This window comes from Eublepharis macularius, chromosome 16, assembly GCF_028583425.1.
Source record: "Eublepharis macularius isolate TG4126 chromosome 16, MPM_Emac_v1.0, whole genome shotgun sequence".
NCBI lineage: Eukaryota > Metazoa > Chordata > Lepidosauria > Squamata > Eublepharidae > Eublepharis > Eublepharis macularius.
Window position 1 is genome coordinate 18,429,619 of NC_072805.1, and position 23,399 is coordinate 18,453,017.

The following is a 23,399-nucleotide window of genomic DNA, read 5'->3' on the forward strand; positions in this document are numbered from 1 at the left end:
CGACTCTTGAGAAAGACTCCCGTACTGGGTAATGTTGGCTTAATTATTGAGAAGACCTTTTAGACGGAAATGTGGCTCATCTGACGTGCTTTTTAAACAGATTTGTATGGACTATATAGTGTCATCTCAAGCAGGGCCGGTGCCAGAGTTTCTGGCACCTGAGGCCAGGGGCAGCTTCAGGGCTGCTGCCGCCCCCATGTGCGTGCGCACACCCGGACTGCGTGATGACATCACTGCATGTGACATCATCACGCAGCATGCCGCTGCAAGCCGGCCCTATTGGTGCAGCAGGCAGCTGGGATGGTGCGCGGATGGCCTCCCAGCCCTCCCGCTCAGTTACCCCGTGCGCCCCAGCGACCTGCTGTGTCTGGACTGCAGCTGTGTGCAGGCGGTGGCCGCAGCACAGGGCAACTGAGCGGGAGGGCTGGGAGGCTGCCCGCTTAGACTGCCCTGAGCTGCTGCCGCCAGCACATGCTCCCGGCCAGGCACAGCAGCTGCGGGCCAGGCGCGGCAAGCGTCGGGGGTGGCGCGCAGGCGGCTTCTCAGCCCTCCTGCTCAGCTGCCAGCGCTGTTGCCACCAGCTCCACAGCGCGTGCCCCTGCCCCCAGTGCCACCCCCGGCGCCTCAGCACTCAAGGCAGCTACCGGACCCACCTCAATGGACACGCCGGCCCTGATCCCAAGCAGAATTACACCTTTCTGAATCCATTGAAGCCAATGGGCTTAGGAGAGTGAAATTCTGTTTAGAATTGCTCTGTGAAACATTTGTGTCCTATAAAGCCACCTCTTCCAGGAGACAAAGGACCTCTCGGAGGACAATGATGGACTCATCACTGTGATCGTCAGCATCACCACAGGATGCCTTCCATGGCAACAGTTGCCAGGGCAACCTATAGGCAAAGCGTCATTTCCTGAATCCTCCGCTTATAGAGGAGCTGCTTAAAAGGCCAAAAAGCATTTCTGCATTATGGATTTGCTTCGTGAGAAACAGAGAAAGGAGCAGCACCGGATCAGCAGCGACTGAAGGATGCTCATTCTCTCCCACTGTCCCTTGTGGATGCTCCTGGCAGATTGCCTCGGTAGTTTGCAAAATGCTTACAGAGCATGTTTGTATTCTACATTCCGCAGCTCTGCTTTCCAAGCAGAGAAAGGAGGATCAGGTGCAGAACCCAGTACCCAGAAGCGCTCCCAGCCTTTCTCGGGCCCGCACGTAACCTTGAGCAATTGTGGGCAGTTCCTAGTGATATCCCAGAAACCAAGATGGGGTGGAGGTGGACCTCCAGACGCTGGTCTTCAGTACTCCTGATAGGAGGAGTTGTAGCTCATGGCCGAACTCACACTTTACATGAAGACAACTGTCACGGGAGGCAAAAAACCATAGAGGTCAAGCCTGATGTTGCCTCCTAACTTTGTAAACCACTCTGAGTGGATGTTCAGTTGTCCTGAAGGGCGGTATATAAATTGAATGTTATTATATACTAGCAACAACGCCTGTTGTGGGGAAAAAATACAACAGGCTCTAGAAAAGTGATTTGGCGGGCCCCCTTCTGGTGACAAGTGGGCGCTTCTCAGCAGCCTGGAGGCCAGAGTGGGAGGGTTCTGACCATCAATTCGGCGTGCCCCCTCCCGGCGGCAAGCAGGCACTTTGCAGCAGCCTCAAGGCCAGACTGCGCCTGTGCCAGGATAAAAAGCGAGTCATCGCCAATACGATTTGCCTTATATATGTAACAGATAGTTCTTCCTCCTCTGTTTTGCCCTCCACAATGACCCTGCAAGGTTGTTACAATCGAAGAAAGTAAATGGCCCAAGGTCACCCTATGAGCCTCATGACTAACTGGAGATTTGAACTAGGTTCTAGTCTGACATTGTTACTTCCTTCATTTATACCCCACTTTTCTCAACAGTGGGGACTTAAAGCCGCTTATGTTGTTCCCCTCTCCTCCATTTTATGCTCATATCAGCCCTGTGAGCTAGGCTGAGACTAGCCCAAGGTCACCCAGCAAGGTTCCATGGCAGAGCGGGAAGTCAAACCTGAGTCTCCCAAATCCCACTGCAACCTCTACACCACACTGGCTCTCTGAGCATGTGTGAAGTATGTGCCTGCTCCCGAGTCCAGACGGTGGCAGTAGAGGAATCTGGGATGATGCAGGCAAATTGGGCATCGATCCCCCAACACCAGCTAGTGGAGTGCAACAGCTGCCTCTTTAAGCTGTGATTGGTGGGCAACAGATGGTCCATGCAACTGTCCTCTGACTGGCCACAAACCATCCTGGTTGCCATGGAGGGGGAGAAAAGAGAGTGAACAGATGGCTGGGGGGGGGAGAGCGGGCAGGCCAGGATCTGTCATTCCATCAGTGTAGTGTTCAGTGCTCTCGCCCCATTCCAGGAGTTCCCTCCAGGAGAGGGAAAGGGCAGCAGGAATCATTCTGCTTGGAGGGCAGCTGACCTGAGGTCCCTGGGATAGGATTGATTTCATTGAGCAGAACCACAAGTGACAAAAGGCACAGATTGGACACTTGTCTGCTTCCCTCAAGTTTTGATGGGAAATGTAGGCATCCTGGTCTTGCAGCTTGGCTCTCTGACTGCTGTCCAATGGACTTTTCAACTGTCACTTGTCCAACATTCCGCCAAGCTGCCTACATTTCCCGCCAAAACTTGAGGGAAGCTGACAAGGGTCCAACCTGTGCCTTTTGTCACTTGTGGTTCTGCTCTTTGTTTCATCTAGCCTGAACCAGGGGCTACACCTTTCCTCTCTGGCATCTGGTTTCCTGTGTGAAAGATACATTGTTGGGAGCAGCAGATTTATTGTATGAGCCCCTTCCTGCAATCTGGGAGCATCCAATGAAGTCGGTGGGCAGTTTCTGAAGCTGAAACTCCAACTGCCAACCTGGACATGGAGGCTGGAATTCTCCCGGAATTGCAACTGCTTTCTGGTCTACAGAGGTCAGTTCCCCTAGAGAAAATGGCAGCTTTGGAGAGTGGACTCTACGGCATCACATCACGGCTGAGCTTCCACCCTTCCCAAACTCCACCCTCCCCAGACTCTTCCCTCAAATCTCCAGGAAATTCCCAACCCTGAGTTGGCAACCCTAAAATTGAGCCAAGGCTAGGAGGAGTGTTGTTATTGAAGTTGATGGAACGAAATGAAGATGTTGGCGGGGGGGGGGGATTCATGCTAGACAAAAGGAAATAGTTCCATATCTACAGGTAGGGTTGCCAGGCCCCTATACCCTCCCAGCGGGGGCAGGGAGGGGCTGGCAATTACATCATGCCTTGTGGATGCTTGCATGATGACGTCACTTCCTGAAGTGACGTCATCACGCCGGCCACATGCATGCTCCTGCACTTTGCACGGGGCTAATTCTGGCCCATTTGCAGCCAAAATTGGCCCCAGTGATGCGCGGGAACATGCCCACGGCCAGCATGACCTCGCTTCAGAAAGTGACATCACACTTCACCAGGAGCATGCCCGGGGCTGGAGGACGGTTGCTGATGCTGTTTGAAATATATGTACTTGTGACTGTTATCAGTAGCTGATCAAGCTGAATAATAACTGCCTGGTTGTTGTGGGTTTTCTGGGCTGTATTGCCGTGGTCTTGGCATTGTAGTTCCTGACGTTTCGCCAGCAGCTGTGGCTGGCATCTTCAGAGGCGTAGCATCATTGTAGTCAGGAACTACAATGCCAAGACCACGGCAATACAGCCCGGAAAACCCACAACAACCATCGTTCTCCGGCCGTGAAAGCCTTCGACAATACATCAATAACTGCCTGGATGAAGAAAATGATTTGAAATGGGTCAATTTGCTGGCTTCCCGTTTGCAGTTATTACCAAGAATTATTATTACCGTCAAATATTATCTTTATCTGAATATGTATATTGAATTTTCCTATTGCAATTTTTTGCACTGTCATTAATGGTTTTTTCTGTATGTAGGTAGTACTGTGACTTCTGGCTATTTATTAAATAACATTAATTGTTTTTTATGATAGGCACTGGCGCTTCGTATAGATATAGGATTACTGTATATGTTTCCTCTCTCCTCCTTCCCCCCTTCCCCCCCTCTCCTCCTCTATATTTGGCCAGTTTCCTTCTGCCCTCCATGCATCTGACGAAGAGAACGTGATTCTCGAAAGCTTATGCTACAATAAAATTGGTTAGTCTTAAAGGTGCTACTGGACTCTTTTTGATTTTGTATATGTTTACATTACACTTGACACTTTAACTAAAGTTTCTGTTAAAGTGATACTGGTTTCCTATAAGATGCTTTGCCTTTATATGTAATTAAGCCTATATACATGTACTACTGGATATAAGTTCTCACAAAAAGTTGTTATTTAGACATATTTGCTGATTTACTTTATTTATATAATAAAGTAAAGTTTAACACTTTTTTTTTGTTTATCCTGGTTGTTTGCTGTGATACTCTCTGTTTTTGTGTTACTATACTGAGAGCTATGGCTAATTTTTCTTTTGATGGTTTGTTGGCCTCCCGCTATTCATCAGCAATCGGAGGGCAATGGGGCAAACCCTCTATTGGGCATCTGGGAAGTCTATCTACAGGTCCCACCTAGGGTTTAGTGACCCTTTATACAATACACATTTGGGAAGAGAGATTGAAAATATGCCCCGTTACTAAATAAATAAATAAATCTGTAACTGAGATATCACAAGGCAGAAAACGGTCTGAGGCAGAAAAACTAAATGGAACTCCCCTGTCCTGCCTGGCATAGTAAAACCATATAATAAAATAATTTGCTGCCCTTTATTGATACCCCCAGATCTGTGGTGGACTGCCTCATTCTAGCCTCCGACAGATGAAAGAAGTAACGCTGAACGGCAGGAGGTCTGGAGGGGGTGTGTGATCTGGCTCTCTGTCCTCACACTGGACAACGCTGCTTACAAAGAAAAGCCTTATCCACGCGAGCAGTTTGAACAAAGAAATGTACAGATTAGGTTGGCTGCCAAATTCCATAAAACCCTGGAATTCAGTGGCAGAGTAGGGAACCAAATCTGCTTCAAAATGCAACGAGAGATTTCGCTCTGTGAGCCCCTCGACTGCACAGTGAGCCCAGCTTGCAATTGAAGAAGCAAACACACATGCCAGCCCTTTGCCCCTGTGAATTGCTCAGGGCAGGATTATCTGTTAAGTGCTGCATTCATCTGTTCTCATGTCACATTGGTAACTTTTTTAAAAAAACATCCTGGATTTTTTAAAGGGTAAAACTTCTCCAAGGATGGGGAAGGGGGAGTTTTCTATTGACGGTGCAAGTACTGGCCACTCAGTGTTGTCAAGAGCTGGCTTCTGCTATAAACTTGCGGAACTGTTTCTTCCCTCCTCGAAGCTCAAGAAAGGAAAAGTATTTTTGGACTGATTGCGGTGAGGTTGCTCGCAAATTGGCTGTGCTACTCTCAAAAGTTTAACTTGTCTCCACTCTTAGGAAGCTCCATCTATTACTGGGCTGGTTTTATAGGCAATCAACGCTGCTCCCACCAGTGGTAGGCACAAAGTGAGATGCAGAGTTTCTGCAAAACAGTGGTGAGGGGAGTGGGGCAGGCACCACCACTCTTGCTGCTTCGGGCATGGATCTATGCAGGGGTCATTTCGTAGAAAAAGAGCTGGAGGGACTCATTAGCATAACTCATTAGCATAACTCATTAGCATAACTCATTAGCATATGCAACGCCTCTTGCCATCATCGGAAGTGTGTTATTAGTATAACTGATTTGCATATGCCACACCCCCTAACATCACCTATCCCAGCTGTTTTGGACCCAATCCTGGCCATTCAAGGCCAAAATTGGGCCCTAAATGGCAAAAGGGGGCTGAAAATGGCTGAAAAGGGGCCCAAAATGGTCAGGATCAGGCCGCTGATGAGCGGGAGAGTGATCCACCACCACCCATTAGAGGCCCCAATCCAGGCCGAAACGGGCCCAAAATGGCCGAAAGTCAGGTGGGCAGGGCCACTTGACATGTGACCTCTTTGGGGAACTGATGGAACTGTGTTCCTGTGCGTTCCCCCTTGAAATGAGCCCTGGATCTATGACTTCTATGGTTCTAGAGCCAAATGTGGCTCGGTATGGAACCAAATTATGGCTTTTTCAACAAGAAAACCCAACCATTTATGTTAAGGTATATTGGAGGGGTAGGGGAGATGCTAGAATAACCAATGGCAGCCAAAGATTTTTATGGAATTAAAAAGCTTCTTAGAGATACTTCACGGAAAGGGGAATGATGGCAGTGAACTATTGCCAGTAGAAGTGGGCATGAACTGAAATATGAACCGAAGTTTGTCATGAACTGCGCTGGTTTGTGGTTTGCAAACCGGTGGTTCATGGGAGCTAATTTCTCACAAACCGTGACAAATTTTAGCCCAGTTCATTTGGTTCATATTTTGATTCGTCACTGCAGACAGCCTGGCGCCAATCAATCAGTTTCCTAGGAAACAGGAGAGATGAGCTCTCTACAGACCTTCTGGTGACGCAGAAATGACGAACCGGTTCGTGAACCAGAGTAAGTCTGTGAAAGTTCATGGTTTGTGGTTCATGAAACACGATGAATCATAAACTGCACGGTTCGGAATTTTCCCGGTTCGTGCCCATAACTAACTACCAGTAATCTAAGCGTGACTTGCACAGATTTATGCCAGTGTACTAGAACAATAGCATTGGGTGCCCCTTGCTTGTGCCACTTCCTAATAATGTACTCACAAGTACACCACAGAGCAGAATCCTGAGTTCTAGAGTTGTTCCATAGAAACATTATCTATTTACTTACTTATTTTTTACCCCACAAATGGGCTTCCAAAAAGGCTTATGTCTTTCTCCTCTCCTCCTTCTCATTCTCACAACAACCCTGTAGGTAGGTTAAGCTGAGTGAGTGACTGGCCCAAAGTCACTGAGTTAGCTTCCATGACAGTGTGGGGGGGGGCGTGGATTTGCAGCTCAGGCTTCCAGATTCTAGTCCAGGAACCACGGCATCACACTGACAGGTCTGTAGCTACAGTTTGCATTGGGCTTACTCTTCATCTGTTGCTTGGGTAGCCCTAAATGCCTGGAATGCAGATGGGATCGCACGTGCATGTGTGTGCACATGTGCATGTGCATGTACATATGTGTGTTGAGACTATGATTGCCAAACAACCAAGGAAAGCAACCTGGTCTGCTTCTCTGCCTTTAAGAGCATTTCATCTGCCTAAATCTGCCGGTGATGGTTTTTGTGGCATGAAGAGATATGTATCATGCACAGCTCCTCCCTGCAGCAAACTGAGCAGCTTTTCAGCTAGCGGTCCCAGTTTGTAAACATTTAGCCCCTGACCAATCAGAGTGCTGTGAACAGGGTTGTCAACCTTTGGGTGAGGCCTGGAGTTCTAGAATTACAACTGATCTCTGGACTGCAGAGATCAATTTGGAGGGCAATCTCTGTGGCATCACATCCCCAGGGCATGCTGAATTCTGCATGTGCAACACTCCATAATGGGGCCATTGCAGTTCAGGAAAATGGTGTCAGAGGAAGCCCCTCCCCACTCCTTGCTCTGTGGTCGTGATCCAAATTGGGCCCTACAGCGCTTGAGGAAATAAGTCCCCCTCAGCTGCCTTCTGGCTGTGGGGAACACGAGTCAGATTGGAAGAACCCTGACCTGACTCATATGGAAATGTCTTGTGTGGTTCAAGGCATAGTCCATGACGTGAAGGATCTGCACCTGAGACCAGGGAGTGCCACCACCATTCTGAGTAGATAAGACGGGCCTCGATAAACCAAGGTTCTAACAGGATAACGCAGCTGTGTGTGTGTGTGTGTGTGTGTGTTTTCTAACTTTTGTCATATTTTCAGGGCTTTTTTCTGGGAAAAGAGGTGGCAGAACTCAGTGGGTTGCCCTTGGAGAAAAGAGGTGGTGGAACTCAGTGGTGGAACTCAAGACCACACAATGACGTCACTTTGGGTCAGCTGGAACAAGGGGGGAGTTTTTTAAAGTTTAAATTGCCCTCGGCAAAAATGGTCGGCGCGGAGGGCAATCTAAACTCCCCTCTGGAGATCAGGGGCAGGGCCACCAGCCATGTGACCATTTTTAAGAGGTGCCGGAACTCCCTGCATATTTTAATGATTTTATAGGCTGACTGTCTAGCTAGTATGGTAGGGTTGTTAGCCTCCAGGTAGTGGCTGGAGATCTCTCGGAATTACAACTGGTCTCTAGGCCACAGATATCAGTTCCCCTGGAGAAAATGGCTACTTTGGGGGGTGGACTCCCCAAACCCCGCTTTCTCCAGGTTTCTCCAGGTTTCACCCCCCAGATCTCCTGAAATTTCCCAACTTGGAGCTGGCAACCCTATAGTATGGTATAGGGCTAGAGTGACAGATTGGGATTTGAACAACTCAGGTTCGATTCTCTGCTGTGCCATGGAAGATCACTGGGTGACTTTGGGCCAATCCCAAACGCTCAGCCTCATCTACCTGACAGAGTTTGTTGTGAGGAAAAAACAGAGGAGCGGAGAACAATGTAAGCCACTTTGGGTCCACATTGGGTGGGGAGGGGGAGGTGGAGTATAAATGAAGTACTAATAAAGAAAATTAAAAATGCTATCTTATGCCAATAGGTAAGATTCTTGCTGTTCCGCTTTGATTTTAATTTAATAATTTAATTTCTTCAATTTCTTCAATTAATAATTTAATGTATTCAGTTTATTCAATTATTCAATTTCAGTTTATGACAAGACACATTTCTTTCCACCTGCATTCCTGCCTTTGCCATCAAAAGAAACTTCTGCTACAAAATTTGTGGCTACAGGGACAGGCCCAAGGTAAAGCCACTGCAGGCTGAGGTCTCTTCCTACCACGTGTGTGATTTCCAGCCAGGGCCGTACGCCCTTCATGACTGTGATTGCTGGGAATTTCCAAGCAGGAATAGACAGAAGAGCCACCTTCGCACCAGGAGAGCACCAGCTGCCGGGGGAACTCCAGTGCTCTGGTCGTGAGCCGAGAGTTCCAGCTCCGCACAGGCAAACGGAAAAATCAGAGGCCCGGGGAGGGGCAGCTGTTCCTTATTAGAGCTGGGGGGGGGGGAGAGTGGATGGCAAAAAGCCTGCCGAGCCCCAAGGAGGGATTCCTGTCGAAGTGTCCAGGGCATGGGGGCTACGGAGGAAAGGCAAGCGTTGCTTTTCTCCCATCAAAACCAATTCTCATCGTAAGGGCAGCTTTTAGCCCTGCGCAGATACATGAGTACTGCCAGGGCTTTTTTTCTGGGAAAAGAGGTGGCGCCGTGGCGCAGAGGGCAATCTCAACTCCCCTCTGTCTGGAGATCAGGGGGCGGGGTCACCGGCCATGTGACCATTTTCAAGAGGTTCTGGAACTCTGTTCCACTGCGTTCCAGCTGGAAAAAAAGCCCTGAGTACTGCACTGCAGCAGCCCTGCCGTTCACAACTGGATTTTCCTTTGTGGAGTGGGCATGACATTGCAAGGGGTGAGTGCTGGCGACGGAGCAATGATAGCACAATGCCCATTGATGAGTAGATTCAGCTCAACTTAGACAGAATGAACATGCGGAGGGAGACGGGTGCAGAGGTTGCATCGGCTGGCCCCACCCTGGCTTCCTTACACTCATTTAGTTTCAAGTGAGCCTTCTGTAGGGTTGCCAACTCCAGCTTGGGGAAATTCCTGGAGATTTGAGGGTGGTGCCAGGGAAGGGCAGAGTTTGGGGAGGGGAGGGAGCTCAGTGGGTAGGATTGCCAAGTCTGTATTGGGAAATTCTTGGAGATTTGGGGGGCATAGAGTCTGCAGAGGGCAGGGTTTGGGGAGGGGAGGGACCCCAGTGAGGCATACTACCATAGAGTTCACCTTCTAAAGTGGCCTGATGTTTATAGTCTGGAGATCAGTCTTAATTCCAGATCTTCGGGCCCCAACTGGAAGTTGGCAACAGTGGCCGTCCTCACACAGGCCCTAATTTCATCAGTTTTGCACTAGAAGTCGTTTCTTCTGTTATCGTTATTAGAACAGATTCTCCCATCTTTTGATGACTGCTTGCGCTTCCAGTCAGTCACATTAAAAGGGAAAAGCGCAATTCGATGGTCAGTCAAAGTGCCTCCGGAAACGGGGCCCTAAAAATCCTGCCCCTTAAAAAAATTTTTTTTGCATATTTTCGCTACATCACTCTTCTATTATTCCACTGTTGTGCTGGGCCAACCCAAAAGCCAACCATGATAGGTAGCAGAGGTTTCCCGCCCATGGCAGAATAGCGCTATAGCGCTATAAGGCTGAGGTTTTTTTTAAAAAAAATGAGGCTTAATTGCGGGTCGCGCTGGGGCTTGTGGGAGTGTAGGGCAGGAAAATCAGCGTTAGGTGGGACAGATGATCGGCGAGAGTGAGCGTTTTGGTGTTGCAAAGCATTCATAGTCAATCCAGGGCATTCACATGGAAGTGGATAAAGACGACATAAAGAGTCACAAAGCGTGAATTGGGGAGAATGGCGACATCGCAAGAGAGCCGGAATAAGGTGAGTATTCAGTGGAAGATGGCGCTAGTTTGGCGCTAAATTTATGGCCGTGTGACGACGGCCATTATCATCAGGGTGTGATATCATTCTAGGATTTCTGCTTCTCCTAGAATCTATGGTATTGGAATACCATAAAGTCAGCTCTTTGAAGCTGCTTTTTCCTCCAGGGAAGCTGATCTCTGTAGTCGGGTGATCAATTGTAATTCAGGAAGAACTTCAGACCACACGGTAAAGAAGAGTCCAGTAGCACCTTTAAGACTAACCAACTTTATTGTAGCATAAACTCTCTTTGTCAGATGCATCTGACGAAGAGAGCGGTGTTTCTCGAAAGCTTATGCTACACGAAGTTGGTTAGTCTTAAAGGTGCTGCTGGGCTCTTTACTATTTTGTAACTACATACGAACATAGCTAATGCCTCTGGATCTAAGACCACGTGGTGAGGATCGTAAGCCTGTTCTTTCTTGGTCTGTACAGCAAGCCGAATCCCAACTCCCCTCCCCACGCATTCGTTCAACACACCAGGCATTATCTGCACACGGCTTTTATTTCTTTAGATATTTGTTCCCCGACTTTCTCCCCAAAGGGGATGACCAAGAGGCTTTTCTCCCCTTCTCTGTTTTAGCCTGACAACAACCACCTATGAGGCAGGTTAGGCTGAGAGGGTGTGACTGGCCCAAGGTCCCCCAGTGAGCTTCCATGGCAGAGGAGGGATTCGAACCTGGATCTCCTGGATCCTAGTCTGACACTCTAGCCAATATGCCCTGCTGATCCTTCCCAGGTAGCGACATCTAGGTTCCCCATCCACAAGGCAGGGACATTAATAATAATGAAAAAATTCAGGCTCCCATTCATCACGTGTCAACTGTGCCAGGTGACTGTCACTTGAGTTGCTGAAATGAGCCAGAAAGGAAATGGGTTTTTCTTCCTCTCATGCAAGCTGGATCTCAACCCCTTTTCTGGCATGCTCCCCACCCCAACTCTTGTCACCCTCCCCCTTCCGCTTTATCATTCCTTATTCTTTTGTCCTTCAACACATCCTTCCTCAGCCCAACCCTGCCTTTCCCCTCCATTTCCACTTGGTTCTTGCCTCCCCTCGCCATTCATTGCCTTTCTGCTTCCGTTTTCTTCTGACCTCTCCCCCCTTTCACTCCAATAGACTTCCTAGCAAGCAGGGTTTACATGTGATGCAACCAGCTCACAGAAGTTAAGCTGGGGCCAGATCTGGTCGATTCACAGGGTGGGGAGACCTCCAGGAAACCCTACAGAAACCATCTTGAGTTCGATCGGGGAAAGATGGGGTATCACTGCAATAAACAAAACCCATCAGAAGCGCAGGATTCCCAGGGCAGTTGACTTCAGAAGTACTTTCAAAGTTTAGTCTAGGGCTCATTTTTTAAATAAATAAAGCTTTATGCTTTAGGCTGATCCTGCACTGGGCAGGGGGTTGGACTAGATGGTCTGTATGGCCCCTTCCAACTCTGTGATTCTATGATCTCCTGTGGGCATGCATGGAGCACAGTTATTCACCCCTAAGCACCTGCAGCCAGCACGGGCCAGAGAAAGAGTACCCAGTGCCCACAGAGGAGAAAGAACGAAGCATTTGTAAGAGGAAAACCACCAGTTGCTGTTATGAGGGCTGGGGAGGGGAGGGGGGAATCCCGCCTCATTTCACAACTTAAACAGACACTTGCACAGTTATTTCATTCATTCTGTGCCTGAGCTGAAGGGAATTAGACTGAAATTGTGAAATCCTGAAGATGGAAAAACACAGCTAAGGTTTTTCATTTCAAAAGTTTACTTAGATATTTATACCCTTCTTCCTCCCTCGCACACAATGCTCACCATTAAGAACAGAAATCTGGCATCTAGAAAATCAGCATGTCCAGACAGAAAACAGGACCAGATATCCCCACAATACATTTGAGGAGCTGGTCTGAGAGGAGCGGCTTGCCCAAGGCCACCTGCAGAGTTCACGGCAGGAGTCGGAGTCAAACCAGCAGAGTGCTGATTCACAACCCAACCACTTAACTGCTATGACACTATGATTTGACCTATGGCACTCCTTACCTCATGGGCTCTGCCTGGGGACCCCTGAAATAATGCCAGCAGATTGGCACTGAGCAACAAACATAGCATCGAGACAGCCTTGAATAGTGGTTAAAGTGAGGTTCTGGGACTGGAACCTCTGGGTTCCAGTCACTCCGTCTCAACCTAGTGTACCTCACAGGGCTGTTGCAAAGATAAAATGGAGGAAGTTAGAAGGATGTTGCAAGCTGCTTTGGGTACGTTCTGTAATGCAGAGTTTTTCTGACCTGCTTTTGGCAGCTTGTGAAGGGAGGTCAACAATTACGGGGTAAATGGACTGCTGGCATCTTGTTTGTATTATACTTTTGTGAGATGAGGATTTATTGCTTTCAGTGACTTAAAATGCCTTGAATCCTGCTGATCAGGAGGAAACTAGCTAAACATACCCTCTCCTGCAGTATGAAATAAAAGATTCCAGGAACTGGGCCATTTCCACACTACTCACTTTTATCCGGAACGCTGTGGAACATCGTGAAAAAAACACAGAAGATAGCGTCTTCTGTCGCGGGTTTTGCACGACATCGCACAAAACTCTCGCGAGAAGACGCTATCTTCTGCGTTTTTTTCGCGACATTCCACAGCATTCCGGATGAAGGTGAGTCATGTGGAAACGGCCCTGGTCTACCATGTTATCTACTGTTTGTGTCGACTGGCCCTAACACAGTAATGCGCCCCAGCCCTTCCTGTGAATTACTGCCCAAGGTGGGATTTGAATTCATCACCTTTGAGTCTGACACACACCCCGACAGACAGGACTGGCTCCTATTGAAAGCATTTTAATCTTGTTAGTTTCCAAATGCATGTGTGCCATTCAAACTGGGTTCTTGGTTGCTCCCATTTGTCAGAATGTTTAAGATCAGCATTTACCAGGAAGATTCTCTGAGATGCTGTCATTGCAACCAGAGGAGGTAAACAAACAAAGTAGAAACACACCACCCCAGGAACAGCCGCGGAGGAGCACACACTGTAACCTTGAACTAAGTAGAATTGGACAGAGATGTCCCTTGGAGCACCCCTCTCAAAAATAAACAAAAAGGAGATCCTTGAGATACCCACGCTCTGGCATGAACAAATCCGTGCCCAAGCTTCCTGCCTGTCTGTAATGCATTGCTTCTCTGCTTGTTGCATTCATTCATTTTGTAGTAAGCTGTCCGGCACTCATTGAAAATCAAAGAGCGTCTTTGTTCTTATATACTATAAACACATAATTGTCCTCGTATCAGTTGTTCAAAATGAGCTTTTACTAGCTGTAGTATATGAAACCAGAGTACTGTGCTCTCCATGGCGCCAAAGTTCATACATGTATTTGTATGTGAGTATATGCATGCATGTATTTTATTTGTTTATTTTCATTTACTTCATTTATACCTCACCTTTCTTTCCAGTGGGGGACTCAAAACAGCTTACATAATCCTCCTCCCCAATCCAGTGTTGTACATTTGGCTGAGAGTGTTGACTGGCCCAAGGTCCCCCAGTGAGCTTCCAGGGCAGAGTGGCAATTCAAATTCGGGCCTCCCAGATCCAAGCACTAACCACTACGCCCAGGGCTCATTTCGAGGGGGAACGCACAGGAACACAGTTCTCGCAGTTCCCCAAAGAGGTCACATGTCAGGTGGCCCCGCCCACCTGACTCTCGGCCATTTTGGGCCTGTTTCAGCCTGGATTGGGGCCGAAACGGCCTGGATTGGGCCTCTGACAGGTGCTGGATCACTCTCCCGCTAAGCAGTGGCCTGATCCTGACCATTTTTGGCCCCTTTTCGGCCATTTTCAGCCCCTTTTTGCCATTTTGGGCCCAATTTCGGCCCTGAATGGCCAGGATTGGGTCCAAAACAGCCAGGATAGGTAATGTCAAGGGGTGTGGCATATGCAAATCAGTTATGCTAACATCACACTTCCGTTGATGGCAAGGGATGTGTTATATGCTAATGAGTTGTGCTAATGAGTTATGCCAATAAGTTCCTCCAGCTCTTTTTCTACAAAATGACCCCTGACTACACCACCCTTGTTCTCAGTACACAGACACAGAGGTATGTTGTCTTTTTACCTCCCCCCATGTGACTTTTAGGATGGCTGATCTAGCGACTCACATGAATGCTTTGAAAATATTGCATTTCCAAAATTTCTCCCGGTATAAGGCAAGAACAGGAAATGGGGACATCTGAAATAAAAACATTTTGGGGGAAGTTCTGAAAATCAGTTCTGAAAATATTGCAAGAAAACTCACAATCACTAGATTTGGATGGGGCTGGATGAAGGGCTCATCGGAGGATTTGAACTCAAGCTGATGTTCTCCCAGAACATCAGAGAATGCTTCCAGAGGAGGTAATTCTATTCTCTAGAGGGTGGGGATTTAAGATTGCAAAAAAAAGCAGTCACATCATGATAGCAGCTACAGGCCTCTGAGGCTAGACTCCAGGCTTCAAGAGACCCCTTTCTGTGGCTATGAGGCTTCCTTTGGTTCCTTCTGCCCAGGGAGACAACAATACAGAGCTTGTTGGTGCATCGGTCTCTGCTGGGATTGTCTTTTTCCTCCTTCCCAAGGCATGGGCTCAGGGGACTGGGCAGGCTGGTGCATGCCATGGGTCCCCACTGAAGGCGCATTGTGTTCTTTCAAGGGGTGATCAGAGGGCAAGTCTTTAAAGGGAGGGGGCTTTGCTGAAAGTCCATTTGTCAGAGGCAGAAAATAGATCAAAACCGAGGGAGGAACGCAAGGGACAAACAAAGCATGGCGCTTTGGGATATCTTTTCTATTTCCACCCATCCCTAGAGCTGAGCCTGATTCAAACAGGACTTTGCCTGCAGCCAAACACAGTAAATCTTTACTATTCCCTACCTAACCACCCAAATAATCCTTTTACTTTTGTAGGGTTGCTGGCTCCAGCAAAGAAAAGAGCTGGAAATAGAAGCCTGCTTCAGGCATGGAAAACTACTAATTATGGCATTGATGAATAGTGGATCAAGCATGAATGCAAAGGGAAGAGGAGGGCTCAAAGGCGATTTAAGCCTTGCGCAGAAACACTCCGAGATGCTCAGAGAGACATGGAGAAGGCCCTGCCTTTCTGGAGAGTTACAGATATATTGTGCCTCTGCATTACATGACATCTGGCTTCACCAGGCAGGGGAACGGCCCTAGGGAAACTGGGAGGATGCGTGGAAGGCAGAAGATAACATGGGATTGCCCTTCCTGCACTGCCAATCCTGGAAATTTAAATCAGGGTACAAAATAAACTCAGTAAAAAGAAAAGGGGCAAAAGACAAAGGGAGTTTCCACATGTGACAGACCATTTCCCGGGTCTGTACTGTGAATGACAACACTGACCAGAAAGGATTCTGTTTTTGTGTCCGCACATGAATAGCATTCACATGTGCACATCGGGGCAAAAGTAAGCTGGTAAAGACTATTGGTAAGAAGTGGCCCAAATTGTTCCTCTTCTGTTTTGAGTCCCCATAGAGACAGACAGTACCAGTAAAGCACTTCGAATATTAGGGAAGCCCAAAACAGCTCCGCTGGTCAAGGCTGCTCCCTGCTAGAGGTTAGATCCTGCTGCAGTCACTGAGCAGAACAAGGGACAAAGAGCGATGGCTTCCAGCCAGAAGGGAACATAGCTACCTTGTGAAACCGTCCGAGGTGACTCCGACATTCACAGGGATTTTGGTGTGCAAGGTGTTTTGGTGTGCAGGACTGTTTTAGAATGCAATGCCTTACCTCGGCTCTGATCTGAATGACCCAGACTAGACAGATCTTGTCAGCTCTCAGAATAATAATAATAATAATAATAATAATAATAATAATATAACATTTGATTTATATACCGCCCTTCAGGACAACTTAATGCCCACTCAGAGCAGTTTACAAAGTATGTCATTATTATCCCCCTGCACCCATTGCTTTGGAGATCTTTAACCATTATCCGCACCCCCAACACTATTGCAGGGTTTTAAAAAAACGTAATTAACGTATTGCTATAGCATCATAACACTATAGCATGTCAGTTACATTTCTTAAGTCATAAAAAGACCGCCAGTGGAGGGTGGGGGAGGGAGAAGGGTGTGGCTTCAAGGAATGTAGACCCTCGAGGGCAAGGGCAAGGAATATAGACCCAGTGTGTGCCAAACCAGTACAGCTGTACCTTGCTATCTACTCCAATGTTAAGATGCTTTCTCAAAACCTCTTCCCCAGGCAGGTTTAGGAAGGACACAGCAGAGTGGGGGGAAAGTTGGAAGATGCATGAACCTAAGAGCAGCCCGGATGGATCGGTCCTAATCCAGCATTGTCTTTCACACCTGTCAACCAGTTGCCCTGCGAGGCCAAGAAACCGGGCACAGAGGCCTCCGCCTTCCCCTGATGTTGCCTCCTAGCACTGGGATTCATAGATGTATGCGGATGCTGTGCAGACATGGGGGAAAGGCCACTCAGTCCGAGAGTGACAGAGGAGCAAAATCGCCATGCGGAGGTAGCCCCAGCAGCCTGCTTCCTAGTCATCTTGCGACTGGAGAGATGAAATGAGCTCTGCTTGGAATTCCCATTCATATCATTCTGAAGCCTAAACAAGCATCAAACCGTACCGCTGGCATGTAGCTCCCACTTTCTGCCGCTCCCAGTTGCCTTTCAGATGTCACTCAAACGCTGAATTCAGTCTGTGACAGTTGGGCACTGCTAATACTCCCAAGAGTTCATCTTTTGGGATGTCTAGGCTATACATCTTCATGGTGGGAGGGATGGGTTATGTAGAAACAGGATCACACGCCCCCACACCCTCTGGAGCACACGCCTCGGGTGTCGCCAGAGCAAACCACAAGAGTGACATGCTCATTCCAGACAGAATTTGGGATGATTTCACTTGAAGTTGGCCAGCTGACACTCTGGCGCCTCCCTCGCAGTCCGGCAGCTGCGTCTCTTGTCTTCAGCCATAAATCCTTGAGGATACCGAGAATGCCTCTATGTGGAAGTCGTTACCCTGTGGCTACTTTCATAAATACTCTTTGGTTGTCATGTTTCATGTATCAGTGTGATAATAGCGCATCACCAGTCAGTCAAGTCCCGATATTAACTTATTGTACAGTGAGGGAGGAAGAGAACTTTGCAACAAACATGTTTGGCAGGCAAACGTACCATTTGTGAGCGCTGCAATAATTCGTGACCCGTATGTGAGATCCCCTTGCCTTGCTGCCATCCGCACTGGACAAAGCATGAAACAGCTTTGCAGGCGCATAGTAGCGGAGTTTCATTTCCTTTTGCCTTGCAGCAAACTTAAATTGTACTGTACGTTCCCCGGAGACCGCTTCGATCAGCGGATAAATATTTACTTGTGGTCCCCGGCCCTAAGGAAGCCCGCCTCGCTTCAACCAGGGCCAGGGCCTTTTCAGTCCTGGCCCCAGCCTGGTGGAACGTTCTGTCAATGGAAACCCGGGCCCAGCGGGACATATTATCGTTCCGCCGGGCCTGTAAGACAGAGCTGTTCCGCCAGGCGTTTAGTGATTGAAGGGGGCGGTGCCATGTCGGCCTTCCAGGTGGGGAAGGTTCTCCCCACCACTGCACCTTGTTAATTTGTTTTATTATTTGTATATTGATTTTAGTTTTTGTTTTTATCGATTTTAACTGTTCACCGCCCAGAGCCCCTGGGGATGGGCGGTATATAAATTGAAAAAATAAATAAATAAATAAATAAATAAATAGATTCTTAGGATCCTGGTTGAGTAGGTCAGGTGAAGGGGGGACTACAGCTCTCATTAGGCTTTGCAAACAAACAAACAACAAACATGTATGCATGAAATCAGGTAAATCGAGCTGGAGGAACTCATTAGCGTAACTCATTAGCATATGCCACGCCCCTTGACATCACTGGAAGTGTGTCATTAGCATAACTGATTTGCATATGCCACACACCCTGACATCACCTATCCTGGCTGCTTTGGACCCAATCCTGGCCATTCAGGGCTGAAATTGGGCCCAAAATGGCAAAATGGGGCTGAAAATGGCTGAAAGGGGCCCCAAAATGGTCAGGATCAGGCCGCTGCTGAGTGGGAGAGTGATCCACCACCCGTCAGGGGCCCGATCTGGGCTGTTTCGGCCCCAATCCAGGCTGAAACGGGCCCCAAATGGTTGAGTCAGTTGGGTGGGGCCACCTGACACGTGACCTCTTGGGGGAACTGCCGGAACTGTGTTCCGGCACGTTCCCCCTCAAAATGAGACCTGCATGAAATAATGATAACATGGACTAACACAAGCACCAAATAGTAAAATTTTGAGCAACATCGTGTTTTTAAAGAGCTTACTGACTGGTTCTTCTACTCATTTCAGCAATCAGTTGCAGAATAGTACACAGCAACTGTAAGCCCAGGAATTCCAAACTGCAATCAGGTCGTGTATGTGTGCAATGCTGCCAACAGCATTGTGTTGCACTCCTTGAACGTGTGGAAAGTAACTTGCTGAACAGATGCAAGCTGCTCATGAATTGCCAAACGGCATGATGAAAAATTGGCTGCCAGATTGCAACTGGCGAGCAGAAAGCAGCCAAACCAGCGGGTGCTTGATCATCCTGGAGTGGAGGAAATCATCCTTACCCTTGTTTGGCAATTACGGCACAAACAATATTATGTACTGCACGATGTGTACTGCACAAATACGAAGATTACACTATTTAATAGGAATGGGGAAATGGACACTCATCAGATCGTTTACTTTCCGTAAGGAATGCTGCAAAAATATATCAGATTAAGTATATGCATTTATTTAGTTTTATTTACCTCATTTATAGTCTCTTTCTCAATAAGACTCAAGGCAGTTTATACAGCGCAGATCAGTAAGAGCAGACGTTCAAAAACAATATAATAGCATATGGATTGAAGAAATTTGAATACAAAATTCTGAAACAAAGCATAAGCAATTTAAAATGACCTTTTATACCCCTTGATTTCAATGGACTTTAATGTGGACTCCATGTTGGATCAGGATTCACGTTCTTGTGGAATGAAAAAAAGTCTGTTTCCTGTACAAGTGGCATGATTCAGAAGTTCTGTTTTAGACACTTTGTCCGACTTGCAAAAAAAAAAAGTTACTCATGCTAGCAGTGTACTGCACAAATATGAAGATTACATTATTTAATAGGAATGGGGAAATGGATATTCTTCAGAGTAGTAAAGAGTCCAGTAGCACCTTTGAGACTAACCAACTTTATTGTAGCATAAGCTTTAGAGAGCCACAGCTCTGTCAGACGCCTTCTTCATCTGACGAAGAGAGCTGTAGTTCTCGAAAGCTTATGCTACAATAAAGTTGGTTAGTCTTAAAGGTGCTACTGGACTCTTTACTATTTTGCAACTACAGACTAACACGGCGAACTCCTCTGGATCTACCACTCATCAGTGTCCCCCCACTCCACCCCACCTAACAACCATCTAGGGAAAAAAGTCCTGAAAATTGTCCAAAGCATCTTACATACATTATCTGGTCAATCTTCACAATAACCCTGTAAAGCAGAACAGCAAGATTATTTCCCGTATGTGCAGAGGGGGCTGCGGTGGAGGTCTTACTTGTGAGTTGATGAAAGACTGAGGTTTAAACCAGGGATTTCAGTTGGCGCACAGTGCAGCTAGTAACTACCACAGGCAAGGCTGCCTGTCAGCTGCTGGCAGCCTGTTCCCGGGTTCTGCCTTCGGATCCCTCTGATGTAAACGGCTAGACTTGCCAACCTCCAGGTGGGGCCTGGAGAGCTCCCGGAATTTAAACTGATCACCAGACTCCCTGGAGAAAATGGCTGCTTTGGAGGATGGGCTCTACGGCACTATACGCGGCTGAAGTGCCCCCCCCCCTCCCCAGTCTCTATTTCCATACCTCCCGGAGCTGGCAACCCTAGCTCGGGCTGTGGGTCACTCAGCACATGTTCAGAGGCACGTTCGCCCTCGCCTGTCTGCTTCTGGCCTTTGGTTCCAGCCGGATTTCGGGAGGAGGGCGGCTGAGCCTTTAGCTTGCGGCCGCTGCCCGAGCTGGGCGGGAGTGGAAGGGGGCGAGCCGTCGAGGCCTGCGAGGAGCCCGCCCGGCGAGCTCAATGGGGCTGCTGTGCGCCCCGAGCGCGGTAGGGGCAGCGCTGGGTGGCGGCGAGGGCGGGCGGGAGGGAAAGCGGCCATCTGCCGCCAGACAATCCGCCTCTTTCTCCCCGCCTGTCCTTGGGGACGGGGCCGCCATCGGGCCAGCCCCCTTCGGTGCCAGGCGGAGGCAGCCGAGCCGCCGCGCCGCGCCGGCCCGTCCCTTGCCCCGCCGGCGCCGCCTCCTTTTCTCCCTCCGAAGGCGGAGCTTCCCCCGCTTCGCCTCTGCCCGAGCGAGCGCTCCCTCCGTCTCCGGCTGCAGCAGGGGACGCGGCCGGCGCTGCCAGCGCCAACGGGGTCATGCGGTAAAGCGCACGGCCGGGCTCCGCGGCCGCGCCAGGCCGGGAAAATGAACTACCTGGTAAGCGCCGGGCGCCGTCGGAGTCTTGGGGCGGGGGGCCGGCGGGTCCCCGGCTTGGATCCCCCCGAGCCGCGCCGGTGCGACGTTCTCGGGTGTAAAGGCTCTCCTGCCGGGGCCGAGGGAGGCAGGGGCGAGGGGGACGCGGGGAAGCGGGCGCCTCGGCCGGGCTGGCTCTGCGGGGAGGGCTGCCTCTTCGACGGCGTGGCAAGCCTCTGCGGCGCCTCTGTGGCCGGGACGCGAGAAAGGACGTGGCTCGGGGGGCCGGAGGTGGCGCGGAGGACGGAGCCGGCGGGGGGGGGGGGGGCTGCAATCCTTCGCGCGTGTCCGTGGGCTGGAGCGGGCATTTACTTTCGAGGAGGCCCGGCTGCAGCAGGGTTCTGGTCTCCATCCTTTGGAGGAGAAGGAGGGCGTCGGGAGTCCCGGTGCAGTCGAGCCGCAGTAGGAGAAGGACCCCGGCGAGGGACCCTGGCGTGCGTCCCCCACTCCCGTCCCCGCCAGACGTGAACGCGGCTCTGGTGGGAATCGGGACCGGGGCAGGACGCGCAAAAGCGGCTTCTTTTTTTTCCGCCAGGGAAATGGGATGGGCCAGGCCAGCTCTGGGACGTGGAAGCGGGGAAAGGGAGCCAGCCAAGAGCCGGCCTCCTTTTCCGTTCCTCTCCCCTCCCGTCCGGTCTCTTCCACCTTGGGCCTGCCGCTGTTTTCTTGGACGGCTTCCCAGGGCTTTTTCACCCCAGGCCCGCCGTTTCGTCTGGGGCTGTAAGTGCAACGCGCACACACCGTAGGACCTGCCCTTGGAAGGCAAGACAAGAGGCCCCGGGGCATCTAAAAGGGCATCGCGAGGCACAGCGCCCGCCTGGCACTCTCTGCGGTCCAGCGCCACGTATGTGGAAGGTTTGGCTCAGGAACTCTGCCGTTAATTGACCCCGAACCATTAACTTGCATCCCGTGTTGGAGACTGGAATCCCCCTGTAGGAATGTGGAGGGGGGCTTCGGCTCCTGCGCTTTTGACATCCGGGACTAACTGGGTGGCTGGTGTGAAGTTTTATTTCTTTATTGCTTTAAGACATTTCTGTCCTGCCGTATCTCCTGGGACTCAAGTTGCACTTGAATAGCATGTGGCTGGGAGGTTTGGGCTTGGTGCCTACTCAGAAACTGTTTAGGAAGGACTTCTTTTCTCCCTCTCAGTAAGATTCGCTGCTAGTACCTGGAGAGAGTGCTTGTGATCCTTGTAATGTGATTTGGCTCACTTCCTTGAGTCGTCTCAAGCTCGTTTCTAGGCTGCCCTTTTTTGCAATGGGTATGCCCACCTTGCAGCCTTCTGTAGCCTAGAGAGCGTAAGTTGTCTTGAGGTGTGGAAAACGGATAGGTAGACCAAGTGATAGTTTCACCTTTGGCATGCTCCAGCCAAATACAGTATTTTAAAATCTCATACATTTCAATAGGATAAGGTGTTAGATCTGTGATTTTGGGGAATCTTTTGGTGGGGCGTGCAGTCTGACAGATTTCCGTGACCTTTGATAATGCTACTGTGGCTTCTGGAACATATTTGTGCCTGATCTCACCTCCCTTTTGGTCCATAAGGAAGAGACTTAAACACATGTTTAAGAGCCACGTAATGAATTGTCCGTGAAATTCTCTAGCTGGGTGATGCGCCTCTTTCTTTCTTTCTTTCTTTCTTTCTTTCTTTCTTTCTTTCTTTCTTTCTTTCTTTCTTTCTTTCTTTCTTTCTTTCTTTCTTTCTTTCTTTCTTTCTTTCTTTCTTTCTCTGTCTGTCACACACACACAATAGTGCCTGGCCTACCTCACAGGATTGCTGTAAGGATACAATGAAGGAGGTTTACCAGCTTCCTAGAGATTATGAGGGAGAGGGGAGGTGGAGCTAGGAAGGATGGAGTTTGGGAAGGGGAGGGACCACAGCAGGGTATAATGCCATAGAGTCCACTCTCAAAAACAGCCATCTTCTCCAGGGGAACTGATGTCTGTTGCCTGGAGATCAGTTGTAATTCTTGGAGATCTCCAGCCACCACCCAGAGGTTGGCAACCCAAGGGGAGAAGCACATACGCTGCTTCTGGGAGGAAGGGCAGGCTAAAAATATGTGTGTGTTTCTATGCTTGGGTACTGTATTCTAGTACCAGAGAGACTTGCAATTTAAGGACCAAATAAACCCCAAAAATGGGCATTGAAGGAAACCTCTCTGACCATCTGATTTCTATAGGATGTAATATAACACACTCTGATCTCTTGTTCAGCCCAATCTTAGACATGTTTGTTCTTCAGTAAACTCTTTTGAGTGTTTATTGGACCTGACATCCTGTAACGAAGTTGAAGAGTTCCAGCATTACCAGTGCTCCCTCCTCAGCTAGGCCTCCTGGATCTTGAGATTTG

The 23,399-nt window shown here is 49.1% G+C and overlaps 1 protein-coding gene across 1 annotated transcript in view; it reads left to right on the forward strand.

Moving 5' to 3' along the window:
- Positions 1 to 20,888: 20,888 nt before the first annotated feature.
- BCAR1 (BCAR1 scaffold protein, Cas family member) overlaps positions 20,889 to 23,399 on the forward strand; it is a 44,807-nt gene continuing 42,296 nt past the window's right edge. Inside the window, exon 1 of the mRNA XM_055000602.1 lies at positions 20,889 to 21,013. Coding sequence (XP_054856577.1) covers positions 21,002 to 21,013 — 12 coding nt within the window. The 5' untranslated portion in view covers positions 20,889 to 21,001. The remainder of the gene's footprint in view (positions 21,014 to 23,399) is intronic.